We start from the raw sequence: 22,218 nt of genomic DNA, 5'->3' as shown, positions 1-22,218 counted from the left end.
GTACAGGACAAAACCTTTTCATCAGAGGCTGGCAGTTGTGGGAGAGAATGGAACAAATAAAATGAAGAAGGGGTGAGGGAGGGAGGATTTAAGCAGCAGCATGAAACAAACTTGCAGAAGATGTTTGATCTGAATTAAGGAGGCTGACTCTCCTAAGAGTTTCAGTGAAACGGGGCTGCTGTTGCCCTATTTCCAGACGGCTCCGTCTACCTGCGCTCTGCCCCTCCCTCTCTCCCTCCTGTCCTCCTCCTCCTCCTCCTCCTCCTCCCCCCCTCCTCGGAGTTTGTGTTGCACTCGTTGCAGTAGGAGGGTCCATGTGCACAGAATGACGTCGCTCTGACTGCAAGTCCGACCGACTCCTTCGTTTGTTTTTATTACTCTTTTTTAAATATTATTATTATCGGCGGGCCCCCCCAGATTTGCTAATCTGCAAAATTACGGCCATAATGTGAGATTATCCGCGGCTGTCGTCCGACCCGTCGCTGTCGTTCGTCCTGTCAGGAGCGGCGGCTTCGCTGTGGAGGATTACTAGTGATAATACGCAGCAGACTTCTCCTCCAGTGCGTCTAGCTGTCAAACTGACAACTATGTGCGGGGAAGAGTAGACGGGACACATTTGTTGATATTCATCGACTTTGCTTCTTTTTTTTCTTTCTTTTTTTTGCGCGTCTTTTTTTGGTACCTCTGGATTATCGCTGCCCAGCAACACAGCCACCTGACAACTCTGAATGTCGTAATTAAGGTAAGGAAAAAAAGGGCAACAATTTGTGGTGTGCAGTTTTTAATGTGGAGATGAGAATGAAAGGAAAAGTCCTCGCAGATCGCAGAAACACTTTGCATCCTCGCCGTTGGAGGAGAGAAATCCGAATAACTTTCACCCGGGACGCAGCAGCTCCGTGTCTGAAAACTCGCCCAGAAGTTTATAGGCGTGCAAAAATAGCCGCAATATTTTCCACAACAAAAATGAGCAGATTTAATATTCCCACAGCCACCTGGATGTGTGAAGTGGTAAATATCTACCGTGGTGCTCTGAAATTTGAGTCTAAAATGTGATTTAAATAATTGATTTATTCCTCCGACTGCATTTAATCCTTCTCGTCGTTGCAAATGGCGCAAAATCCAACTTTCACAGTGCGTAAATTACCTTAAGCAGAGCAAAAAAAAAAAAAAAAATCTTCAATGTATTCTGCGCACCCGCAAAATGGAGAAATATGCAGAGTTGCACGTCCTGCAGAGACAGGGCAGCAGGAGTGCAGGGCAGGAATTATCAAGCTGCTTTTATTTTCATTTAAGTGTGCGCACATGTGCATGCGGGATATTTTGCAGGCAAACTGACTAACTTTGACTTCAGCCTGTGTGTTGGCTGCTAGGGAGCCGTGTGTCTTCCGAGGAGTGCAGCGTAGCATGCAAAATAAATATTGACACGCCGCCTAAAGCGATGCAGTGTTATCGAGAAATAAATGCTAAATGTTTGACAGTTGTGCGTATTTTATGCTGCCTTTGCACATGTCAAAGCTGCTCCAGCGCCTAAAACAACCTTTCAACTTGTGTCGCAGCAATGTTGTGGCTGCGAAGAGCAATAACTATTGAGTGGCAGCTCTCCGACCAATCAGCGAGCGTTGTGGCCGAGCTGCTGGACCTCCCGCTGTCCAATAGGGGTGCAGCAGAGGAGGAGGTTTAAAACAAAAAGCCCAAGCGACGTCACGTAGATAAATTAACTCTCGCGATGCAGATTTCTTGAGCTTATACTGTACATCCCCTGTAGTGCAGCGATAAGACGCTTTATCTGCGAGAGAGGAAACCATGTGCAGATTTTCTTTGGACTTTTCAAAAACATTAACATACTGTTTGCACAGCATGATGCGAGCTTCGTCTTCTTAAAATGTAATCTTTTATATTGTAAAAATCTACAAATGCACGATTTCTAATTTTAATGTTTCTGATTTGCTACCTGTTAAGTTGGTCTTCAGGTTTTAGATAAAGTGGATTTTGCTCCTTTAGTGTCTAGTAATAACCAAAATATTATATTTATATACTGTTTAAATATATTTTTCTGTTTGATTAACATATTTCTTTTTACAAAATGGAATCATCAGTGTGCTGAAAGCAAATACCCTTAACATTCATTAGCTATTTTTGTAAAAGCAATGCTTTATGTGCAACTTGACTGTAAAACAGAAATGTGATTTTTTTTCTCTTTTTTTCTCCATATTTGCAAGGTGAATCAATGCGCCAGCAATGGAGACCAAAAGATACCAAAGTTTCTTTGATGGAAATGACACAGAGAACAGATGGTCTCAGGTCCCCAGCACCATGGAGTACTGCTGCAGTACAGAGGATTCGAGTCTGACTAACAGTGATATCCTGATGGATATAGTCAATGTCAGCTGCCCTGCTGGAAGCCCGGCCACCGACTGCAAAGACAACAATACAAAGAAGCAGGAGCAGCCCACACTTCGGCTCAGCCAGAACCAGGCATTTGTTCTCCCACACTTCAGCAACACTCTCCATGGTCATAAGCAGGAAATGGACTCCAAGGAGCTTTCCAAGACTGTGGCTGAGTCTATGGGTCTGTACATGAATGCTGCCAGGGAGGCAGACTTTGCTTTTAGCCAGCATGGAGGCAGCACCAGCCCCGGGAAGCTGTATCCAGTATGTGGACGGCCTCTGGAGGAGAACCAGTGTGGCGCCACAAAGAGCCCCAAGTTAAAGCCATTTGGTTTCCAGCAGCCGAGCACCACTCCCAGAGAATGCACCGCCGGGACTCCAGTTAGCTCAGCATCCATGCTGGCCTCCTCTCTGTCCTGCAGTCCCCAGACCTCCAGCTCCATTTCCAGCCCCGGAGGCAGCAACAATATGGTGTCGTCTACCACCAGTCCTCCCACGTGCTTTGGACCACTTTGCTCGTCCGTCAGTAGTCCTGTCAGCCAGACTTCATGTGCTGCAACTCTAGCCAACATCAAGCGCAGGAATTCAGTCACATGTAGCCCTGTGGAGTCCAGCACAGTGGGCTCACCGCCGCTCACCAGCCCACTGAATGTCATGAGGTCCCCCATGTCCAGCCCTCAGAGCATGAGTAGTGTGAGATCGCCTCCGTCCTGCAGCACCACATGTAACACTAGGTCGTCTGTCTCCAGCCCCACAGGTGGCAGCTGCACCGGCACCGCCAACAACTGCAACACAGTCCGGCCCTCCATCTCCAGTCCGGCCACAGGGGGCACTATGGCGGTCAGTAGCCCGCAGAACCCTTCCACTGGTGGGTTTCCAGTGTCTAGTCCTGCTGGTGGACTTGGTTTGGTGCAGAATGACACCAACAGCCCAGAAGCTGCAGGGCTGACCAGAGACACAGACTTCAAGAACTTTGAGTTCCCTAAAGTAGAGATGGTGGACGGGGAGGTGTTCAACGTTGGCTTAGACCAGATGGGCATGGTTAAGTACATTAAGAACGAGCCTGGAACTGACTTCAGGAGCATGTGCTTAGGCAGCTCCAAATGTAATGCGAGTAGCACACCCTTTATCACACAGATTAAGAGTGAGCCAAACAAAAGTGAGGGATGTATGAATCAGCAGCCCTACGGTGAGCAGTCGCCATCTCTCGGTCTCTTCCCTGCGTCTGAGACCACCTATCTGTCCCTAAGGAATAACATTGATGAATACAGTCTTTCTGGTATCTTAGGACCCCCTGTCTCCTCTATGAATGGGAACTATGAGCCCGATGTGTTCTCCAACAATGTCCTGTCTAAAGGGGTTAAGCAGGAGTCCACTGATGGCAGCTACTACCAAGAGAATAACAGCATGTCCACATCCGCCATTGTTGGAGTTAATTCTGGTGGACACTCATTCCATTACCAGATTGGAGCGCAAGGAACAATGTCTTTCACGCGGCATGATGTGAGAGACCAGTCCAACCCTTTGTTGAATCTAATTTCACCCGTAACGGCGTTAATGGAGTCTTGGAAATCTCGGCCCGGCATGTCACAAGGGTCACTGTCAGCCAGAGGTGAAGGATACCCGGGTCAGAACTGCATCACAGACAGCATGTCAAGGTAAGGAGAATAATGATGTCTTTAGGTTGTCTCTGCATTGTGTCTGTTCAGTGTACAACGCACATAAATATTCAAGTTTAGCTTTAGAAAGCAGCAGTTTTCATTTTCTCTAATATTTTTTATTTCTTCAGTGTATCCGTATAATAGCATGTCTCTCTAGAGGATCTCATAGATGGAAAGCCAGTTTGTTACAGTCAGACCTGTATTGCACAGGGGATTTGGGGCGTTTGCCTCGAGAAATGCAAAATAATAACAACAGTAGGGCTTGGGAAAGGCAGTGGGATGCTGGCTGGGGGAACAGGAATTAAAGGACAGGGTCCAGGTCATTGTTATAATAGCATGTGATTACAACGTCACCACTGTTAGTAATGCCCTGAGTTCTACAGTAACACAGAGGCAAAGTTTACCTCTTATCAGGAGCCAGTGAGTATGTTCAACAACAAAATGTATTGGTCTGTTGTCGGGAGGTCTAGCTAAGACCTTGTGTAATGCAAATATCTGTTTTTATGGGCTCTAGGACATTGGCAGCATCATAAATTATGAATGATTGATCACATGCTTTTGTTGCCAAACTGATGAAATAAACAGCTGATTTTGTGAGGGTAGGGGCAGAAACTAAACAAACAGGCCAGAGGCAAAAAAAAATCTGTAATAGCCGCCAATCTGGCAAACTGGAACTTTGACACTGTTGCTGCGCTTCCAATGTGTTCTGGTGTCCTAGTTGCATGTGAAGGAAGTAAATTATCAGCATGATTAATAGCAGTGAATTTCAAATCCATATTCCAGATCATAAAACACACGGTACCATTACTGAAAACAATGAAGTGCATTCACACTAACAGTGACAGGTACTGCTGTTTATTTATAGTAAATCAAAGATTTTTTTGCAGTCCTGTGCATGTGATATAATACTAAATAATAGTGAATGATAAAATGCACATTGCTATCACATATTTATGCACAGGATGTCTTTTTATGAGGTGACGCACTGAACAAAATCGTAAAAGACTTCCTGCTGACTTGCATGGCTTTTGATAAAAGTCAGACGCCTGCTGGAAGAAAAGTATAGAATCATATCTGAGCTTCTGCTGGGATTTTCATTTACATTGCTCTGCTCGTTTGAGTGAGACTTGACCATGACAAGTCTAAACTGAGTTTGGGCTGTGATGTTGCACAGAATCCTAAAGTGGACATTTATTAGATCAAAAGTTTTCCTGATTGAATTTGCAGTAGCCGACTTAGCAGCTTCCATTGTTTGCTCTGCCATTTCCAATTGTCTATTTTTATTTTCTTTTGCCCAGTCGCTGTCATTCAGACTGTTTGGAAGAACTGATGAGGAAAAAGTCAGTTTATTACAGTGTTTTATCACTGCATATTCACTTAGGTTGTCACCAACAAATTGAATTACTGTAGCTTCAGAATGCATTGCTACTGCTTCTCATGGCTCGTTGTTTCTGTCAAAAATATAGGTTAAACGTTTGTTAATCAATAAGGGCTAAAAAACCTTTTTCAATATTATGTTTTATTGTAAGTGCATGTGTGTATGTTTGTAAACTTGCAGGGCTGCAGCAATTATTGCTAAATTGATTAGTTGTCAACTGTTAAATTCATTGCCCACTAATTTGTAAATGAATTAAACAATTTGAGGATTTTTAAAGGACAAAAACATCAAAATTCCCTGATTCCAGTTTCCTAAATTTAAATATTTTCTGGTTTCTTTACTCCTCTGTGATAGTAGACTGAATATCTTTAGGTTACAGACATCATCAACCAATCAATTAATCCAGAAAATATCTGACAAAATGAATCGACAGTTAAAATAATTGCCAGTCGCACCCCTAATATCAAGCAAGATTGGGTTTTTGTGATAACCAAATGAAATCTTAGATTTTCGCAGCTCATAAAATACTACATCAGATTCATGGTGCTTGTGTGATTTTCGTATTTCCTCAACCAAACATGCATAGTAAGCACACTGCACTCTGTGTCGGCCTCTACATGTACGTGTCTGTGCCTGTATTTATTTATACTGCATCTCACCAATAGATCTGACCGGATTATCTTATCATTTTTCTGTGTTCTCTGTTTGACGTGTTTATTCAGCTTTATATGGACAGTACACAGTTGTCTAGAGAGCAGATACTCTGTCTGTGTGTTTGTGCATGTGCTATAACAAGGCTTGCAGCTCTGAGGAGACTGATACAGCCCGTTACCTTGGAGGCGACCCATATGGCAGGAGCCAAAGCGATGTTGACGGGATCACTGCCACCTTGGTCCTAATGAGATCCAGCTTAGCCCTAATGTCAGACAGGATGACAGTAAGAGGTGGGCCACATGGCAGCCAGCTAGCCAGGCAGGGAGGCAGACAGACAGGAGCACAAATATACATACATACATACATACATACATACATACAATGCATACACATACACAAATATGCTGCATAAACAGACAGAAATGTCAAACTGTTTTTCAGAAGTTGCTTCCTCCTTCCAGTGTCCTGTTACACCAGTAGTATTGTATTGATTGACAGCTATACTTAGGCATAAACATACCCTTATTTTATCCTGCCTGAAATTTCAAAGTGCACTGCAGGAAATTTAGTGGTGCTGTCCAGCTTTGGACTGACTAGATGCTGCCCAGGCCCAATATTTCATAGCAAAAATGTTACGTAACTATTAAAAAGCACAACTAAAACTCTTTGATCCGCTGAAGCCTTGGATGACAGAGTGTTAAATCCCTTGGCTCTTTTTTTCTCACTTTGGTTTCCTCTGTAAATGGTTTTAATTAAAAATGGCTGCTCATCTGAGCAGTCTGGATTACTTTGTGCAAAACGTTTTAACTTAGATTCACAAGAGAGGAGGAACGGAAAAAGGAGTCCTGGAGTTGATGTTTTTGTTTTTTTTTTGTGACGTTGGGTTTAAACTTAATTCTAAGCCAAACTAGGTAGCCAGAATGGAGCTTTCTGTGTTATTAGAGGTTTGGATGCTGAAGGTTTCTCTCTTGAATGTCTTTAGCACAAAAAAGTTTATTTTCTGTATTTATTTTCAGGAAGAATATTTACAGAGCACTACACTACAGGTTATAAAATATCTAAATATGGAAATTATCATAAAATGACCTACATTACGGCTCTGGATTATGTTTGCTTGCTGCTTAAATCTCCAAATCTCTTTTCACCCTATTTAGGGAATTTTTGTATTGGTTTTAGCAGTAACGTTTCACTAAATGGAATTCCTCTAAAACTTGTCAGCACTCATAATCTGACAAATAGTAAAGAAAATAAAAATAGAAACACAACAATGAATATTTTGATTTAGACAAGCTCTTGTTGAAAGTTTTAGCCTTTGCTATAGACATGAGAAAAGTAGCACCTTGTTAAAGCTGGACTTTTTCACAGCTTTAAGCTCGCAGCCAGTTTCTGTAGATGGACAGACTGGCTATCACGAGGAAGCACCAGATTCAAACAGGGAGAATGCTTTACACTGGACTCTGGCCAACTCTCAATGTTCTGCAGAGGGATGAAAAGGCATACTCCTGAGAGCACACTAATAAGACTTTAATTGTATGTTCCTCCACTAAATTAATGGATGGAAATGATTTGATTAATTCAGACACTGCTGGATACTAATATCCAATTAAATCCCAACACCAGGCATGCACAGGGGCTCCCAGTGCATTATGGGTCCCTGACAATAAAGCGGGCAGCTGCTTCTTTGAGTTGTGAGGGGGATGTTACAGGTGAAGCTGTTGGGGAATGGCGGCGGATCTTGTCTGACTCAGATGTAGCAATGTGGCAATGATATAGTCTGTTGTTGCATGCAAGTGTTTTAATTATGTGCATTCTTACGTGTGCCATGGAATATTTAATTGGATAGTAGTAATTAAGGAAAGAATATGATCGTTTAATTGTACTAAATATCATCTAAGCACATATGCTGGCAAACTTCAAGTAACAGGTTCATGTTTTTCTAGCCCTTAGTCTGAGGAGTATGTGGAAATTCCTGTTGATGATATCTTAAGTGTAGCCCAGACAGTCACTGAGTATGAATCATTTCATGTGCGCTCAAGCAAGATATATTTGAGCTAATAGGATGATGGTTCAGTGTTAAACAAACATAATCAATCCCATTCACTCATCACTGAATATATGCAGCTGCCACAATAACATTGACTAAAAAAATTAAAACTGCATGGAGAGAAATAAATATTCATGTCAGAGAATAAACAAGGTTCAACGGGTTGAAGGTTGTAGCCGCCATGTGCGCAGTATGCAGACTTTTGTAGTCACGTTAAGGAAAATTTTTACCATTGCAGAAGTAGAACAGAAGAAATCGTGTATTTTTAAATACTAAAATTTTCATTTTATTGTACAATTAATTCAGTCATGTGGTTGAAGATGAGATAAGAAAGTGAATAGTTCATGTTTTTTTGTTGTTGTTGTTTGACTGAAAACCCTATAAGGGAATTATGACCCCCGATTACTGGGCTGTTAAAGAATGCAGTTTTCTCAGCGAGTTACACTACCGTTCAAAAGTTTGGGGTCACTAAGACAATTTCATGTTTTCCATGAAAACTCCCACTTTTATCCATGTGCTAACATAACTGCACAAGGGTTTTCTATTCATCAATGAGCCTTTCAACACCATTAGCTAACACAATGTAGTATTAGAACACAGAAGTGATGGTTGCTGGAAATGTTCCTCTGTACCTCTATGGAGATATTCCATTAAAAATCAGCTGTTTCCAGCTACAATAGTCATTTACCACATTAACAATGTGTGGAGTGTTTTTCTGATTAATTTCATCTTATCTTCATTGAGCAAAACTGCTTTTCTTTCAAAAATATGGACATTTTTAAATGACCCCAAACTTTTGAATGGTAGTGTATGTACAGTAAAATAGTATATATAATATGTAAATAAAAAAGTAAAATCAACAGCCTTATTAGTTACAAGAGTTGGCAGGGCATACAGTAGAATGCTTTTAAAGGTCAACAAAGAGGAGAAGACTATTATATTCAAGTCATTTACACAATGTTGAAATTATATAATTATTAGTATTATTATTATTAATGTGGTAAATACACTGCATAATAAAAATAGAATGCACTATAAAGTCTCCTAAACTTTGGGACAAGCACATAAATAAGTCATGGTCTGTGTTTGGGGCCCTTTGGCAATTTAAACTTGCCTTTCAGTGCTGCAGTCAAATGAACTGGTTTTACCAAGCAGAAATTAGCTTTCACATGGAGCACAGAAATGGAGACAGATGGGAGACTAGATAAATACAGACAGGCAGTAGTTTTAGATTTTCAACCTGTAAACAGGTTAAATAGTAGGAAGCAGTACGACACTGTAGCTTATTGCGGGAAGGAAACTGCTTGTATACCACTAAGAGCACAGAAAATACGTGATTTAGCATAGTAGGAGTTGTCATGCCCACAGACGTACTTGACGCACCTGTGCTGCCTTCCTGCTCTAAACTATACTTCTTTATTTATAATAGTGGAATATTTTGACAAGACTGTTGTATTTTTTTCATTATTTACCATCTTCTGTGAATTGGCAGGAAGATTAATATCTACAAGAAACAAAACCAAATCAATAAAACACCTGAATGGAAAAAAACAACAAAACAAATTAATACATGGAGCCGACAAGGATCCAGCTCTCCTCTGTCTTCTGGGCAGGCTATCACTGCTTGATGTGGGTGGATTGGAGGCTGTGTGAAGCAGAGTCGAGAGGCAGCATTCAAGGTATGAATAGTAAGAGTTGGTCCAAGTGGTGAGATTCTACAGTCTACGGTTCCTAAAATCTAAAAATGTAGCCTGAGAAATGAATGCTTGGTGAAGATAAGCTCTTTTTGTGAGGCATTTTAGAAAAACCTGTAAAAAAAGAAAAAAGTAGGGGAACTGTCTTCTATGGAGCTTTTTTTTAGGCATCTTGCACATATAGCTGCATGAAGCAGAGGCAAGGGAAATGTTGGATGTGTTTAAATCATTCAGCCATGATGGGAAGTGTGATTTTACAATATATCAGCAACAACATAATATCCCTCAGTTATTAGATGAGATTATTATTGATCGACCAGTGATCATCTAATTCATGTACGTCTCTAATCACTTAAGGACACCCAAGACTTTCAGGATCAGTCCTGAGCATATCAGATCACCAACTTGGCTTGAGCTTAGTGTTTGGAATTGAAGTACCATCACAGCCAACCGTTGCACCTTGTTGTGCTGCCATTCCTCTAAGGCATTAACTGTCCCCGCTCGGGTTTTCCAGGACGCATACTTCTGTGAACTGTGTTTACAGCAGGCAGCTGAAGCACTGATAAGCTGATCGTGGGCTACCTGCTCAGGACCAGTCAGCAGAGAAACAAAATGATCCACTGAACAAAGTGGAGCAGCTGAAGAGTCAAACATTTCACTCAAGAGCTGGTGGAGACCCAAACAAAGCTGAAAAAAAGATTTATTTCATCATGCAAATGCTCATATTGGTCTGTTTTTGTTAGATAAACTGGCAATCTTTGCTAACAAGTTCACCACAGTAACTTTATAAGGTGATAATATGTCAGTGTTGTGTTTACAGCTTGTTGCGCTGCCCAGAATCTAATTATGCAGTTTTAAAGGGATGGTAATGGTTACTGTTAAAATCTAAAGAGGAAAGTTCCCACCCATATCAGCCTTTTAGCTTTTTTAGCAGATTTGGTTTTGAAAGCAGTTCTGTCAAATACACATTACCCTTACTTTCTTTTTCCACTGCTCACCAAATACAGTCATGCTGAATTCATCTGTTGACTCAGATAACTGTAGCAGCTAAAAATCTCCAGATTTTGTTTTGGTTGTCAATTTTTATTTGCTTCCTTTAGCCAAAAGGGAGAAAATATAACCTTAAATGCACGATGGGATCAAGAATATCCAGTGTTATCTTAGCAGGTATGGCCATGAAGGCACAGTGAAAAGCAGCGTTTCTTTTACAGCTTTATGAATGGATGTTTTTTACCTTGTGCTACTAGAGTGTAGGAGTAAATGCCTACAGTGGATGTAATCTTTTTAAAAGCAGCGAGATGATACTGTATGGCACAATGATCGGATGCTTTTGTTGCGCAGGAAAGAAACCATGTAAAAGTCTCCACTCAGCCCCTCCCACACAGAGCCATGGATGCACACAAGTACACAACACTGCCGCCATGGCCGCCAGCAACACGAACAACAGCACACATTCTAGGCCGGACTTGACACTACAATAAAAGTGTGGTTACTGCTGGCCAAAGCTCCTGGGATTTGAATACTTGTCTTGTCCTCATTTGAACTTCTTCCTGAAACACAGTCTGGTGACAGAGGGCCAGATTTCCGCTAGGCTGGGCCTGTAGTTGGAGATCTACACTCTATTACCTACCGCTGACATTCCCTTCTGTTGCTGAGGTTATTAACAAACTGCATAATGGAGGCGGAAACTGAATACCAGAGCTGCAACAAAGCATAGTGCATGCTTGTGTGTGTTGATGAATGCCCTGATTTTGATAGCATGCTGCTGTGTGAAGTGTTGTAGCTGAATGGCGGCACTTTGTGCACCAGCTAGCTCATTTACCTTGCATGCAAGAGGTCTCAAAGACTTTTCACCTGTGGACTTCAAGGTCTGACTCATGAGGTCTGCAGCAAGTACAAGGAAATATGTGCATATTAAACCACAAATAGGAAAGATTAACTGGTCCAAAGAGCCCGTTGCTATTGTGACAAACAAAAAGAAATTGTTTGCGGCGATAAAAGCAGATGGATGTCTAATTTGCTGGTGATTCATTCAGAGCTACAACTAGCAATTAAATCTATGTTGCGTTTCTGGTGGAGAGGATGCAAAGAAAAGCCATCTCAACTCACTCTCTCAGCATATTATCGCCTTCCTCTTGTTTCCTGATATACTTGACTGAGCAAACAAGGCATGCCTTTATCATTCATGTTTAATTAGAGCTTGCCCAAGTGTTCACGCCAAAGTGCTTACATTTAAGCCCGGTGTTTGTCTTGTCAGTTCCTCCATGGATGCCATAAAGGAAGACACTTCCAAAAAATGTTAATTGTTCAGCTTGAAAGGTTCCCAAAGTAGGTCATGCATAGTTGGCTCAAATAAAGTGAAGGGTGTGTGATTGTGTGTTGTGTTTGTTGAGGAGAGGGGGGGACTCCTGGGCCTTTTACATAAAACTTCCATTCTTTCTGAAAAAACACACACAAACATAGACACTCACACAAGGAACATTCACACCAACATTTTTACATCAGCAAACCCATGATGCAGAAAAGTGCCACTGTGACTTAAATAACTTTGGCGGCAATTTTGAATTCCCACCGCAATTTTCAAAAAGCATGAAAGATAGTTTTAGTCAATGAAAAATAGTGAAAAGCCAGTCTGAAGTGAAATTAAGTTTGATTTAATGACTGACATTCCAAACACAATTGGACATGAATGACAAAAAAAAAAAGAAACAAAAAAAAATCCAAAAATACTTTCTGTTGAGCCTGATTTTAGAGAACCCTTCAGGGTTTGGAGCATTTTGGCATTTAGTGACCTTCACTGATATTAGTTTAGCCATTTTTTTCCTCCAGATTCTATTTTTATTGCATCTATTTGCTCTGCTGTCTGGATGGTAACTTTTGATGTCATTTTTAATTATAAAACTCATATAAATTTGTATTTAGATTAAAATTGGGTTAGCTTCTAATTGCTTGATTCAATATGTGTACACAAACATACACTATGTATCTTAAACTCAAAACACTTATTGGCTGCCTTTCATTAAAAAAAAAATATATAAATAATAAACAATATATGTACATGCTGTTCATGAGCCCGTATTGAAATTGCAAAAAAAGACACCCAATGATATTCACACATGTGAAAATGGCCATCGTGACCTAGAAAACCCACATTTACTTGGTATCTCGAATTCTGCTGCAGGGAAAAAACATTTAATGATTTGTGTGTGTCCTTTGTCAAGCATTTAGTCGAATCTATAAAAGACTGTCCTGTCCTGTCCAGAACCCCCAGTTATTCAGGATCTGGCTCCTCCAGGCAAACACATCATGCATGTAGCCCTGCAGCACCCTGTGATACACTGAACTAGGAGGTGAAAGGAAGCTCCTAAGGATCCAGTGGCAGCCCAAGGATAAAGATACTATATCATAACCAAACTTGTTGCTAGAGAGAGAGTTTGCTCGTCTGACGTTGCAAAAGGGTAAACGTGTTTGTCAGGAAGTGTAATGCAATCCTGGTTTTCAGTAAAAGAGAGAAGAAAAGAAAACTGAAGGGATATTAAGAGGTCAATGTTCAAATTACACACTCAAAAAACAAAAAAACTTTTTTCCCCCCTCTCTTTTCCTTCAGGTTGTGTCTAGTCATGCAGATAGTTTTAGTTTCACTTGCCCACATTTTGAGATGTTTGTCTCTGACTTCTGTCTCGGTTGTAATAGAGGTGAATGTAATTTTGTTTGCAGCGCTTTTGGAAATGGATGTCCCCATTACTCTGGATGATCACTGTGGGCAGTTTTCATTAGAAATACGGTTCTTAACATCTTCTGTGAATTAGGAAAACAGTGAAATTCCATTTGCCTACACTGTTTTGTGGGCGGTGTGGAAAGACGAATAGAGCCGGTTTTTGAACCTTAATACATTTTTGGTACCAAAAGAAATGTGTCTGCAGAGTAATGAAATCTGTTAAGTGCTGAAAACTGCCATTGAGTGTCAGATTTGTAATCCTGTTGACTTATTGTTTGATCGGCTTTTTCCAGATTTAAAATTAAAGTGCGTTAGAGACAGAATTTCAGGGCAGCAGCGGATACAGAGAGATGTTTTTTTGATTTTACAGAACGGTAGGTGGCATTTGTTTCTGGTCATGGTGAGTACAGATGACTTTGCATGTGGTCCAGTGTTTGGAAGAAAGAAATTAGACTGACTGTTAATTATGGAGGACTAAAAGTGCCAAAATTAAATAAATAAATACATAATTAATTAAATATGTCATTAATTAATTAAAATTGAAATCAAATATGTCATTAATTAAAATTGGAATTAAATACTTAGTGTTATGAAATAAATACATCATTAAATAATTAAATATGTCATTAATTAAAATTGAAATCAAATATGTCATTAATTAATTAAAATTGGAATTAAATACATAAATGTGTTATTAAATGTCATTAATTAATTTTAAATTCATTTTAAATAAATTTTAAGTAAAAAATATATATTATTATTTCAATATTTAATTATTTCATGGTCCTTGTGTTGCAGTGGATCATGAATTAATTTTATCTGTCAGCCTCGCCCGTCAAAGTCCGTGGGCGGGACTAACGTGAATCTAGTCTAATCCACTGCTTTTGTCTGCCTTGAAACCGGAAGTAGAAGAAGTCTTTCTAAACATGGCGGCTGTGTTGAGGGAGGATTGCTGTGAACTTTCTAGAGAGTTGGTGAGAGATATTTTAGACCTTGCAGAGTATGTGGAAGCAGGACCTGCTGACCCCGAGCATGTAGCGTGTAAAGCAGAGGAATTTATTGAAGTTGTTGGAGTTATTTCCGCACTTTCCGACCAAGATGTTGACCGTAGAGTGACTGCAAATTTAGAGGAAGTACTCCGCCGGTTTTCTGGTACCAGGGTGCAACAGGAGCACACACAGGGACCAGGGCGTTTGGCATACCGAGGGAAGTTCTGGAACATCACGTTCTTTGTGGATTACCAGCCTGTCAAATTGCAGCGATGCTCGGAGTGTCGAGGGCTTTTCCTTTAGGACCTACTCGGCGCAGCACGGCTCCGCTAGTCTTTGTTTAGCCGCGATTCCACAAGCATCTACTCGGCACGGTACGGCTCGTCTCATCTTTGTTTGCGAGCGTTTCCATACGGACTAGTGTCTGGTACCAGGCACTATTTTCAGCACCTTCTCGGCTGAGGTTCCCAGCGAGCTGAGATGAGCCGATAATGTGGCGTCTTGAAACAGCTGTTTTATGTTTTGGCGTTTAATTTCTCATGTAATCTTGCTAACCTTCACAAACAAACAATAGCATAGACACATCTGCAAAAGGTACAAAAGTTTATTGTCAGAATTGCATTAAAGAAAACAATACCGGTCCAGGAACTGAAAAACAGAAGTATAACAAGAAGAATAACTTTTAACTTTTGCATGACACGTCCTGCATCAGTGCATCCCGTACATCTCTGCCTCCTCCTCTACACCTTGTGCCACTGCAGGCTCATGTGCTGCTGCTTCAGGTAAATCCCATGAAGTCTCATCAGAGAGCATCTGAAACACATACACAGCATACATATTTTAATACCTAATAGCGATAAACTGCAGCCATTACAGGGTCGTTCACAGGACTGATACACAATAGCTAGCGAACTAGCATTAGCTTACCCTCATATGTCGTCTAGTTCGTATCCTCTTTGTCTTCAGCTTGATGCTGCTGTATCGCCTCCCAAACTCTCCTGTGTGTCTCCTCAGTGTTTCGACTCGCCGCTCTCAGCTTTCTCCGACTCTTCTATTACTTTGAATCTGACAGAAAGCCACAGACCGAGCAGCAGGTGAACCATCGCCTCCATTTCCATTGTTGTCGTTGCGTTTGTGTGGCACAGAAATGACGGTAAAGGACTTTCGGGCCGCCGTGCTATGACGACTCCACCCACGATGAGGTGGTACTCAATGTGATGGAAAAACAACTAAACAGAGACGAGCCATGGCGCGCCGAGTAGATGCTAAAGGAAATGCTAAAGGAAATTTTGTCTTGCACCGCAAGTATCAACATTTGGGCAAGAGGACCGAGTCTTTAGCGGTTGCCAATAAAGTTTTGTTTTATTGAGTATCCAAAGCAACGTAGAGGTGAATAGCGCCACCCAGTGTATCGGAATGTGTTCACAAGCTCTGCATCAATCCATTATCTGGAATCGATTTGCCTTGACTTGATGTGCAGGGTAACCAATCAGGTGTTAGGATCCGCCCACCGACTTTGACGGGCGAGGTTGACAGATAAAATAAATTCATGATCCCCTGCAACACAAGGACCATGAAATAATTAATTAAATAGTGAAATAATAATATATATATATATTTTTAACCTAAAATGAATTGCTATTTTAATGAATTAATGACATTTTATAACACATTTATGTATTTAATTCCAATTTTAATTAATGACATATTTAATAACACATTTATGTATTTAATTCCAATTTAATTAATTAATTAATTAATTAATTAATTAATTAATGACATTTGATTTCAATTTTAATTAATTAATGACATATTTAATTAATTATTTAATGATGTATTTATTTATTTAATTTTGTCACTTTTAGTCCTCCATAGTTAATAGGGCTCTACCAATGCATGAAGTCAGTGCTGTCCACAGCTCTGAGACTCCCTATAGAGTTTACTGCACTGTACCTGGCAGAGACAAGCATTCCCTGTTCACTGTCTGCTTTTTGTTTTGTTTTGCCTGCCTTCCTCTGACTTGGCTACAGCTGCAGCTGCTCTGCAAGGAAGACAGTCTGGGGCTTTTTTGGGTTTTGACTGTTAAGCAGGACCTTTCTCTTTTATTCACAATCTTGCTCAGCTACTGGACCTTGGAGAAATAGAAAGAAGCTGACTCACCATAATACCATAATGTTGAGCTTTCAGCAGCGCAAGGAGAGGGAAAGAACACTCAAATCGTGATTTTGTTGTTTGTCTAATCGCATGCAGACACACTCCCAGACTGATGTCGGCCCTGTTGTGGTTTAGCATCATGAGAGAGGCATTACGATAATAACGAAGAAACGGTGGGAAACTGTGATGTAGGACACGAATCAGGTGTATCCAGTGCATTCCTTCAGTCTAATGTCACTATTTCCCAGACACTTTAATTATCTTTCTATTATCTACCCAACTGTAACATAGATAAACAAGTTTCAAAACTCAGGTCATAAATGCAAGTAGTTTTTAAATCTTATCCTTCTAAATGGACTCCCTTGTCATGTATAGATTGCAAGAGTTATTAGTTACTGTTCTCATTCCCTCAAATAATATTTTAGCAGTGCTACTATGGTGTAAGAAATTAAGTGTGAAATCCACAGTCCATGTTCCAGTTCAAGCAAATTCGCGACAGCCAAATACTTCATCCTTGCAGTCACGTAGGTGTGCTGTTGTTTTCCCAGCAACAAACCTACATTCAGCTACCAGGATGCATCTCTCTTCTGCAGTTCAGTGAGGAAACGCTGCCCATACGAGCACAAGGAAGCATTTTTTGAATTAAAAAGACTTTAGCTCAGCTTGCTAATGCTTCTTGTTTGTTCTCAATGAATTTTAGATATGTGCATTTTTGCACGCAAACACAATTGTCCACAACTGTTCTGAATTCTGTGAAGCTTCACAGCCAGAATGGAAAAAAAATCTTCGTTTCAACATTGTCACAAACATCAAACATGTGCATTATTCCTCCAGAATTGTTGCAAAAATATATCTAATTGATGCTAATGAGCTTTTAATCGACACTTGTAGAAACATACAGTATGATTATTCACTATTTCATGATTTAATGCCTTTTGTTTGCATCATTGTTGCATTTAAGTTGCTTAAGCATCCAACCTGCTTTCTGAATGCAAATAAATTCATCAGATGTGGCTGGTCCCTGCTTTAATAAATACTTCCATTAGCAAACATGTAAAAAGGAACTGATGCAGGTTGTTCTGCCTCCTCAAGAGAACCAGTGCTGTTCTTACAGTATTTCAACCATCTTAGTCCTAGTGTTTGAATATGGAAAACAAATGTGGTCAGTTTTGCTGTTCGCTGTCAGTAGTCACAGAGAGAGAAGTCACATGTCTTCAAAAATCTAGTTTTCTCGTCAGTGGGTTATTGATTTTGGGGGTTTGCATCAAGAACTCTGTGGACATGATGCAGGGCTCTGCAGTACAAGCAGTTTGGACATGTCACTGGGTGACACTGGTTATCCTAAAGGAGACCATGATTCGCCATCACGACGCCATTCTGTCATATCTGTGTCCGGTATCAAGAAAAAAAGGCCTTGTTTCCTCAAATTATACTTTTGTCTAGTTTCTTTTGGAAACTAGATGAGAAGAATGTTTTTTCAGCTTGTTGTAAATGCAGCTGGCATGACATAAGCTCTTCCTCCTTTACTGTATTATTACATACACTTGCTCCAGTGTCAGCACATGTGCCTTGTAGTATTTCAGGAAGCCTCTTATTCAGATGTGATGCTGATAGAGTTTCAGTTGCCTTTGTGATTGCCTGTTTGACAGGTGGAGTGGGTAAGATGACTGTCAGAACCTGCCACGGTGTACAGTACAGAGCAATGCAACTGCAGAACATGAAAGATGGGGAAACTGTCAAAAGTGATGACATATTTATTCATATGACCTACTGGCTAGTACTTAACCTTGGTCAATACTGAGTCAGGAAAATGTGGTGAGTTTATAATGTGCCCTGTCACACATGGAGACCCCATTCATCACCACTATTCTGTAGCATGACACACATGACTACACTTCAAAGTGCCTGTGTCAGGGTTTGCACGGTGCATTTAAGGGGTTTGTCATGCTTTTTGCAGTAGTGTTGTGTGAGGTGCTTATCCTCAGTCAGTCGATGGCGGTCAGCAGATTAGAGAAGCACAGAAACCTAAAAAAAATTCAAATTAACTCTTTAAAGTTGCTGTCAGAAAGGCTCATTGAAGACAACATTGAAAGCCACTGTAATCAGAATTTGCGGAAAAACCGAATTTGTTCTTGTAACTACTTTGTCTCTGATCATCAAGCCGTAATAATTGCCATTGTCATGCAGCTGTTATGGAGCATGTCAGATGACTAACTGCTAGAAAAACTGGTTTATACTAAGTCATCTGATCTCCATTAATAACAGGTGTTTACCCGGAAATGATTTCAAAAATATGTCATAAACTTTACTGTAATACCCAGTGCTTTCAATTTGAGGTTTCATAACAGACGCGCAACTACTTTAAAGAAATGTTGAAGCCTAAAAAAAGCACAACGTTAAAGCTGCACTCATGTGAATTTTGAATTCATTGTGATGCCATTCATTGACAGTCATAATGTGAGAAGACACCTTTGTATCAAAGACACGTTTCCTTCTCACAAGGAAACGACTTCAAGCAGGAACATTAAAAAAGTCTCCTTTTCAAACTGTCAGTTTTTGTTGTGAATTCACATCCATTGTCTCATTCTCACCCTTTATATCATTACGCAGTTTCTAAATTTCATTTTTTCCTAAAAACTACATAATAATCTGTCATATTTACTCTGCACAGTGCATTTTCTGAACTTTTTAAAACCTATGTATACAAAACACATATTTATAAGTTTTCCAAAGTCCATTTTGTGATACATTTATCTATAATATTTGTTTAGGATATTAACAACCTGTCATGTATCCTGTCAATACTGACCACACACAAAGCCATATGCTAGTCAACATAAAAAGCAAAATATTTGTCTGTTTTCTGCTCTTTACATCCAAAATGCAACAGAGATGTGCTAGCATGAGTTTCTTTCAGCTTTCGTTTATGGACAGCCTCTGCCTACACATATAAGACAATATTTTCTGCCCAGTATGCACATTCTCAGCCAGGCCAACAATGTCATTGGCATACAGCAGGATACGTAATATAGTTTCCCCAACACCCCAGTTTAATGATTGCACTGTACAAGCCAGGTCATTAATATAAAGCACAAAAAAAAGAAGGTTTGAAACCACCAAGGGTTAAACTAATATATTCTAACACATACCTGTGTCATAATGTACAAGGAGAGCAAAGCCTTGGAGAACTTGTACGCTTAGGAAATCAATAAAACAAACACATGTGAACTTGTTTCCCTCTCTTTCTGTCCCTTAGAACTGTACACACTGTATGAGCACAGTGAAGGCAAGCTCTACCTTTATGAAAACCATGTGCTCTTGGATTTGTAAATATGTATTTTTATGTCCCGTTTGGTTTATTATGACGTTCCCTATAGACCACTGTTTCCTTAATCCAGGCTGAGAGTCAATCAGACGGCAGAAATATTCACTGTTCTATTTACATAGAGTCACCGCTGAGCACAATTTCAGGGTTGATCTAAAACAGATGGTCCGATTTTATGCACAAAGAACTAATCATGCACAATCACACCTGAAAGTAGTGGTCAAGAATTAATGAAAATGCACAATTAAAGCACAGAGTAGGTCTGTGTTTGTAGCCGAGCATAGAGCAGAGATTAATAAAGGTAAAGTCCTGAGGATTAACTGAGGAGCTGCAGGACAGTCGTGGGATTCCTGCATGATATATGAAATATTCCATATCTGCAGATTAGTAGGTGTCTTAATCGCAAAATAACTGTCAGATCAGGCACAGGTCCATTTTTATTGTTGTTTTATTCTCTTGGCCCTGGCATTAGTTATTAGTCCTCCCATCTGTGGGTTGTATTAGACAAGTTCTACCGACAGCATGGCATTTTTTTAGTTTTTTCTCCCTTCATGAACAAAGCTGCATGCTCATTTCATGCAATATGAATTAAGGGCCAAACACTCCGAAGTGTTTAAGGGGTGATTTCCCTTTAGTGATTACACTGGAGAGGAGCCAAAAAACTGAACAGGAGAAAATTACCATTCTGTAGCAAGAGACCAAGAGAGAGACAGAAAAACTCGTTAAAAAAAAAAAAAAAAAGTACGGCACTTGATGTGTGTTTGCTTGCTACAGAGAAAAGGAGTATGGGAGAGAAACATACAGGGAAAGAATGAAAGACAGAAGGAAACAGAGGGAAAATAATAGTTGGCTGCATATTTTATTCTACTGCATCTTTTAAAGCAAGTCCTTCAGTAATTCTTCAATAAAGAAAGTCAGATTTTTTAAAACACTAGTTCTCAGGAAAGAAGGGAAGTTAGAAAGTTGTTGCAGAAGCACTTAATGTGATTATTGTTGCTTCTGACTGGAATATTAGGTGAATCCTTTGAATATATATATATATATATATATATATATATATATATATATATATATATATATATATATATATATATATATATATATATATATATATATATATATGTGTGTGTACAAATAAAGCTTACGTAAGATTGTAGAAGAGCCACAGCTAAGCTAATAGCAGTAGATTAAATATATCTATTTATCCCAAATAGAGTCTGTAAGTAGGTGCAGTAGTGGTTCTTGGTTATGTTCTGTTTGTTTATTTATTTATTGCTAAGAGATTATGGGATTTCTCCTTAATTGTTGACCAGGGTGGAGGGAGGGAGATTTTGTGGTCATGTGATCTAGATTCCCTATGAACTATTCTGTGTTTTAGTTGTGACCAATCAGGAGCAATTTAGGACTGGCCCTCGGCAGTCTTAAGTCTCTTAAATCTGTCTTGTTTGGGTACAACCAGCAGTTAATGTCAGCTTACTGATTTTTTTTCCCCAGAGACTAGTTTAGTAAGGTTTCTGTGTATATGCTGTTACTATGCTAAGTACATTGCAGAGGGCCTTTTCATAGCAGGAAGGAACCACACACCAGAGGACATACTTGTTGTTTTCTTTGGGTCCGGTTCAACTCACTCTCAATCCGGTCATCTAATGGTGATTCATAAAAGCAGGCCGACTTTAAGAATGGCCGACGTGCGACACGCTCTCCATTTACACGGTCCCCAGATGACTTCCAAGACAAAATGCTGAGTCAAACGCTACTGAATTACGTTTCAACTCCCTTCTCTCCTCTTCCCATTCCAGATTAATGGTGTTGAAAATAAGGGCACGTCACATATGTTGACATGTCGGGAGAGGCAGAGACAGCCTGAAGGCTCAACAACTGTACTGGCTGCTGTATCTCATCATGGCTCCTGCACTTAAAAGATTTCAATAATTATTATGTTTTGTGGTTGAAACTCACATAGCGCACCAACTCCTTCACATACATGATAAAAACACTTTGAAATGTGATGATATCTCCACCAGTGCCCACCGTGACCTCAGTATTAGTAGAATTATCATCTTTTTGACATCAACAAAAGCTGAACATGTGGTAGCAAGATTAAAAATGTTGCCCCTCATTGGCGCATTAAGATACACACGCAAAAATCTCTACAACAAATATAGTTCAGATCGTGTCATCTTATCACCGATTAAGCTGCATCAAAGTGAAAC

At 40.0% G+C, this 22,218-nt stretch overlaps 1 protein-coding gene across 1 annotated transcript in view; it reads left to right on the top strand.

The window, feature by feature from the left end:
* Positions 1 to 289: 289 nt before the first annotated feature.
* nr3c2 (nuclear receptor subfamily 3, group C, member 2) overlaps positions 290 to 22,218 on the top strand; it is a 79,193-nt gene continuing 57,264 nt past the window's right edge. Inside the window, exons 1-2 of the mRNA XM_023262243.3 lie at positions 290 to 742; positions 2,220 to 4,046. Of these exons, the coding sequence (XP_023118011.2) occupies positions 2,239 to 4,046 (1,808 nt within the window). The 5' untranslated portion in view covers positions 290 to 742; positions 2,220 to 2,238. The remainder of the gene's footprint in view (positions 743 to 2,219; positions 4,047 to 22,218) is intronic.

The sequence above is a fragment of the Amphiprion ocellaris genome, chromosome 4 (genome assembly GCF_022539595.1).
Source record: "Amphiprion ocellaris isolate individual 3 ecotype Okinawa chromosome 4, ASM2253959v1, whole genome shotgun sequence".
NCBI lineage: Eukaryota > Metazoa > Chordata > Actinopteri > Pomacentridae > Amphiprion > Amphiprion ocellaris.
The sequence above is the reverse complement of the archived record's forward strand: the minus strand, read 5'-3'. Positions and strand labels throughout refer to the sequence as shown.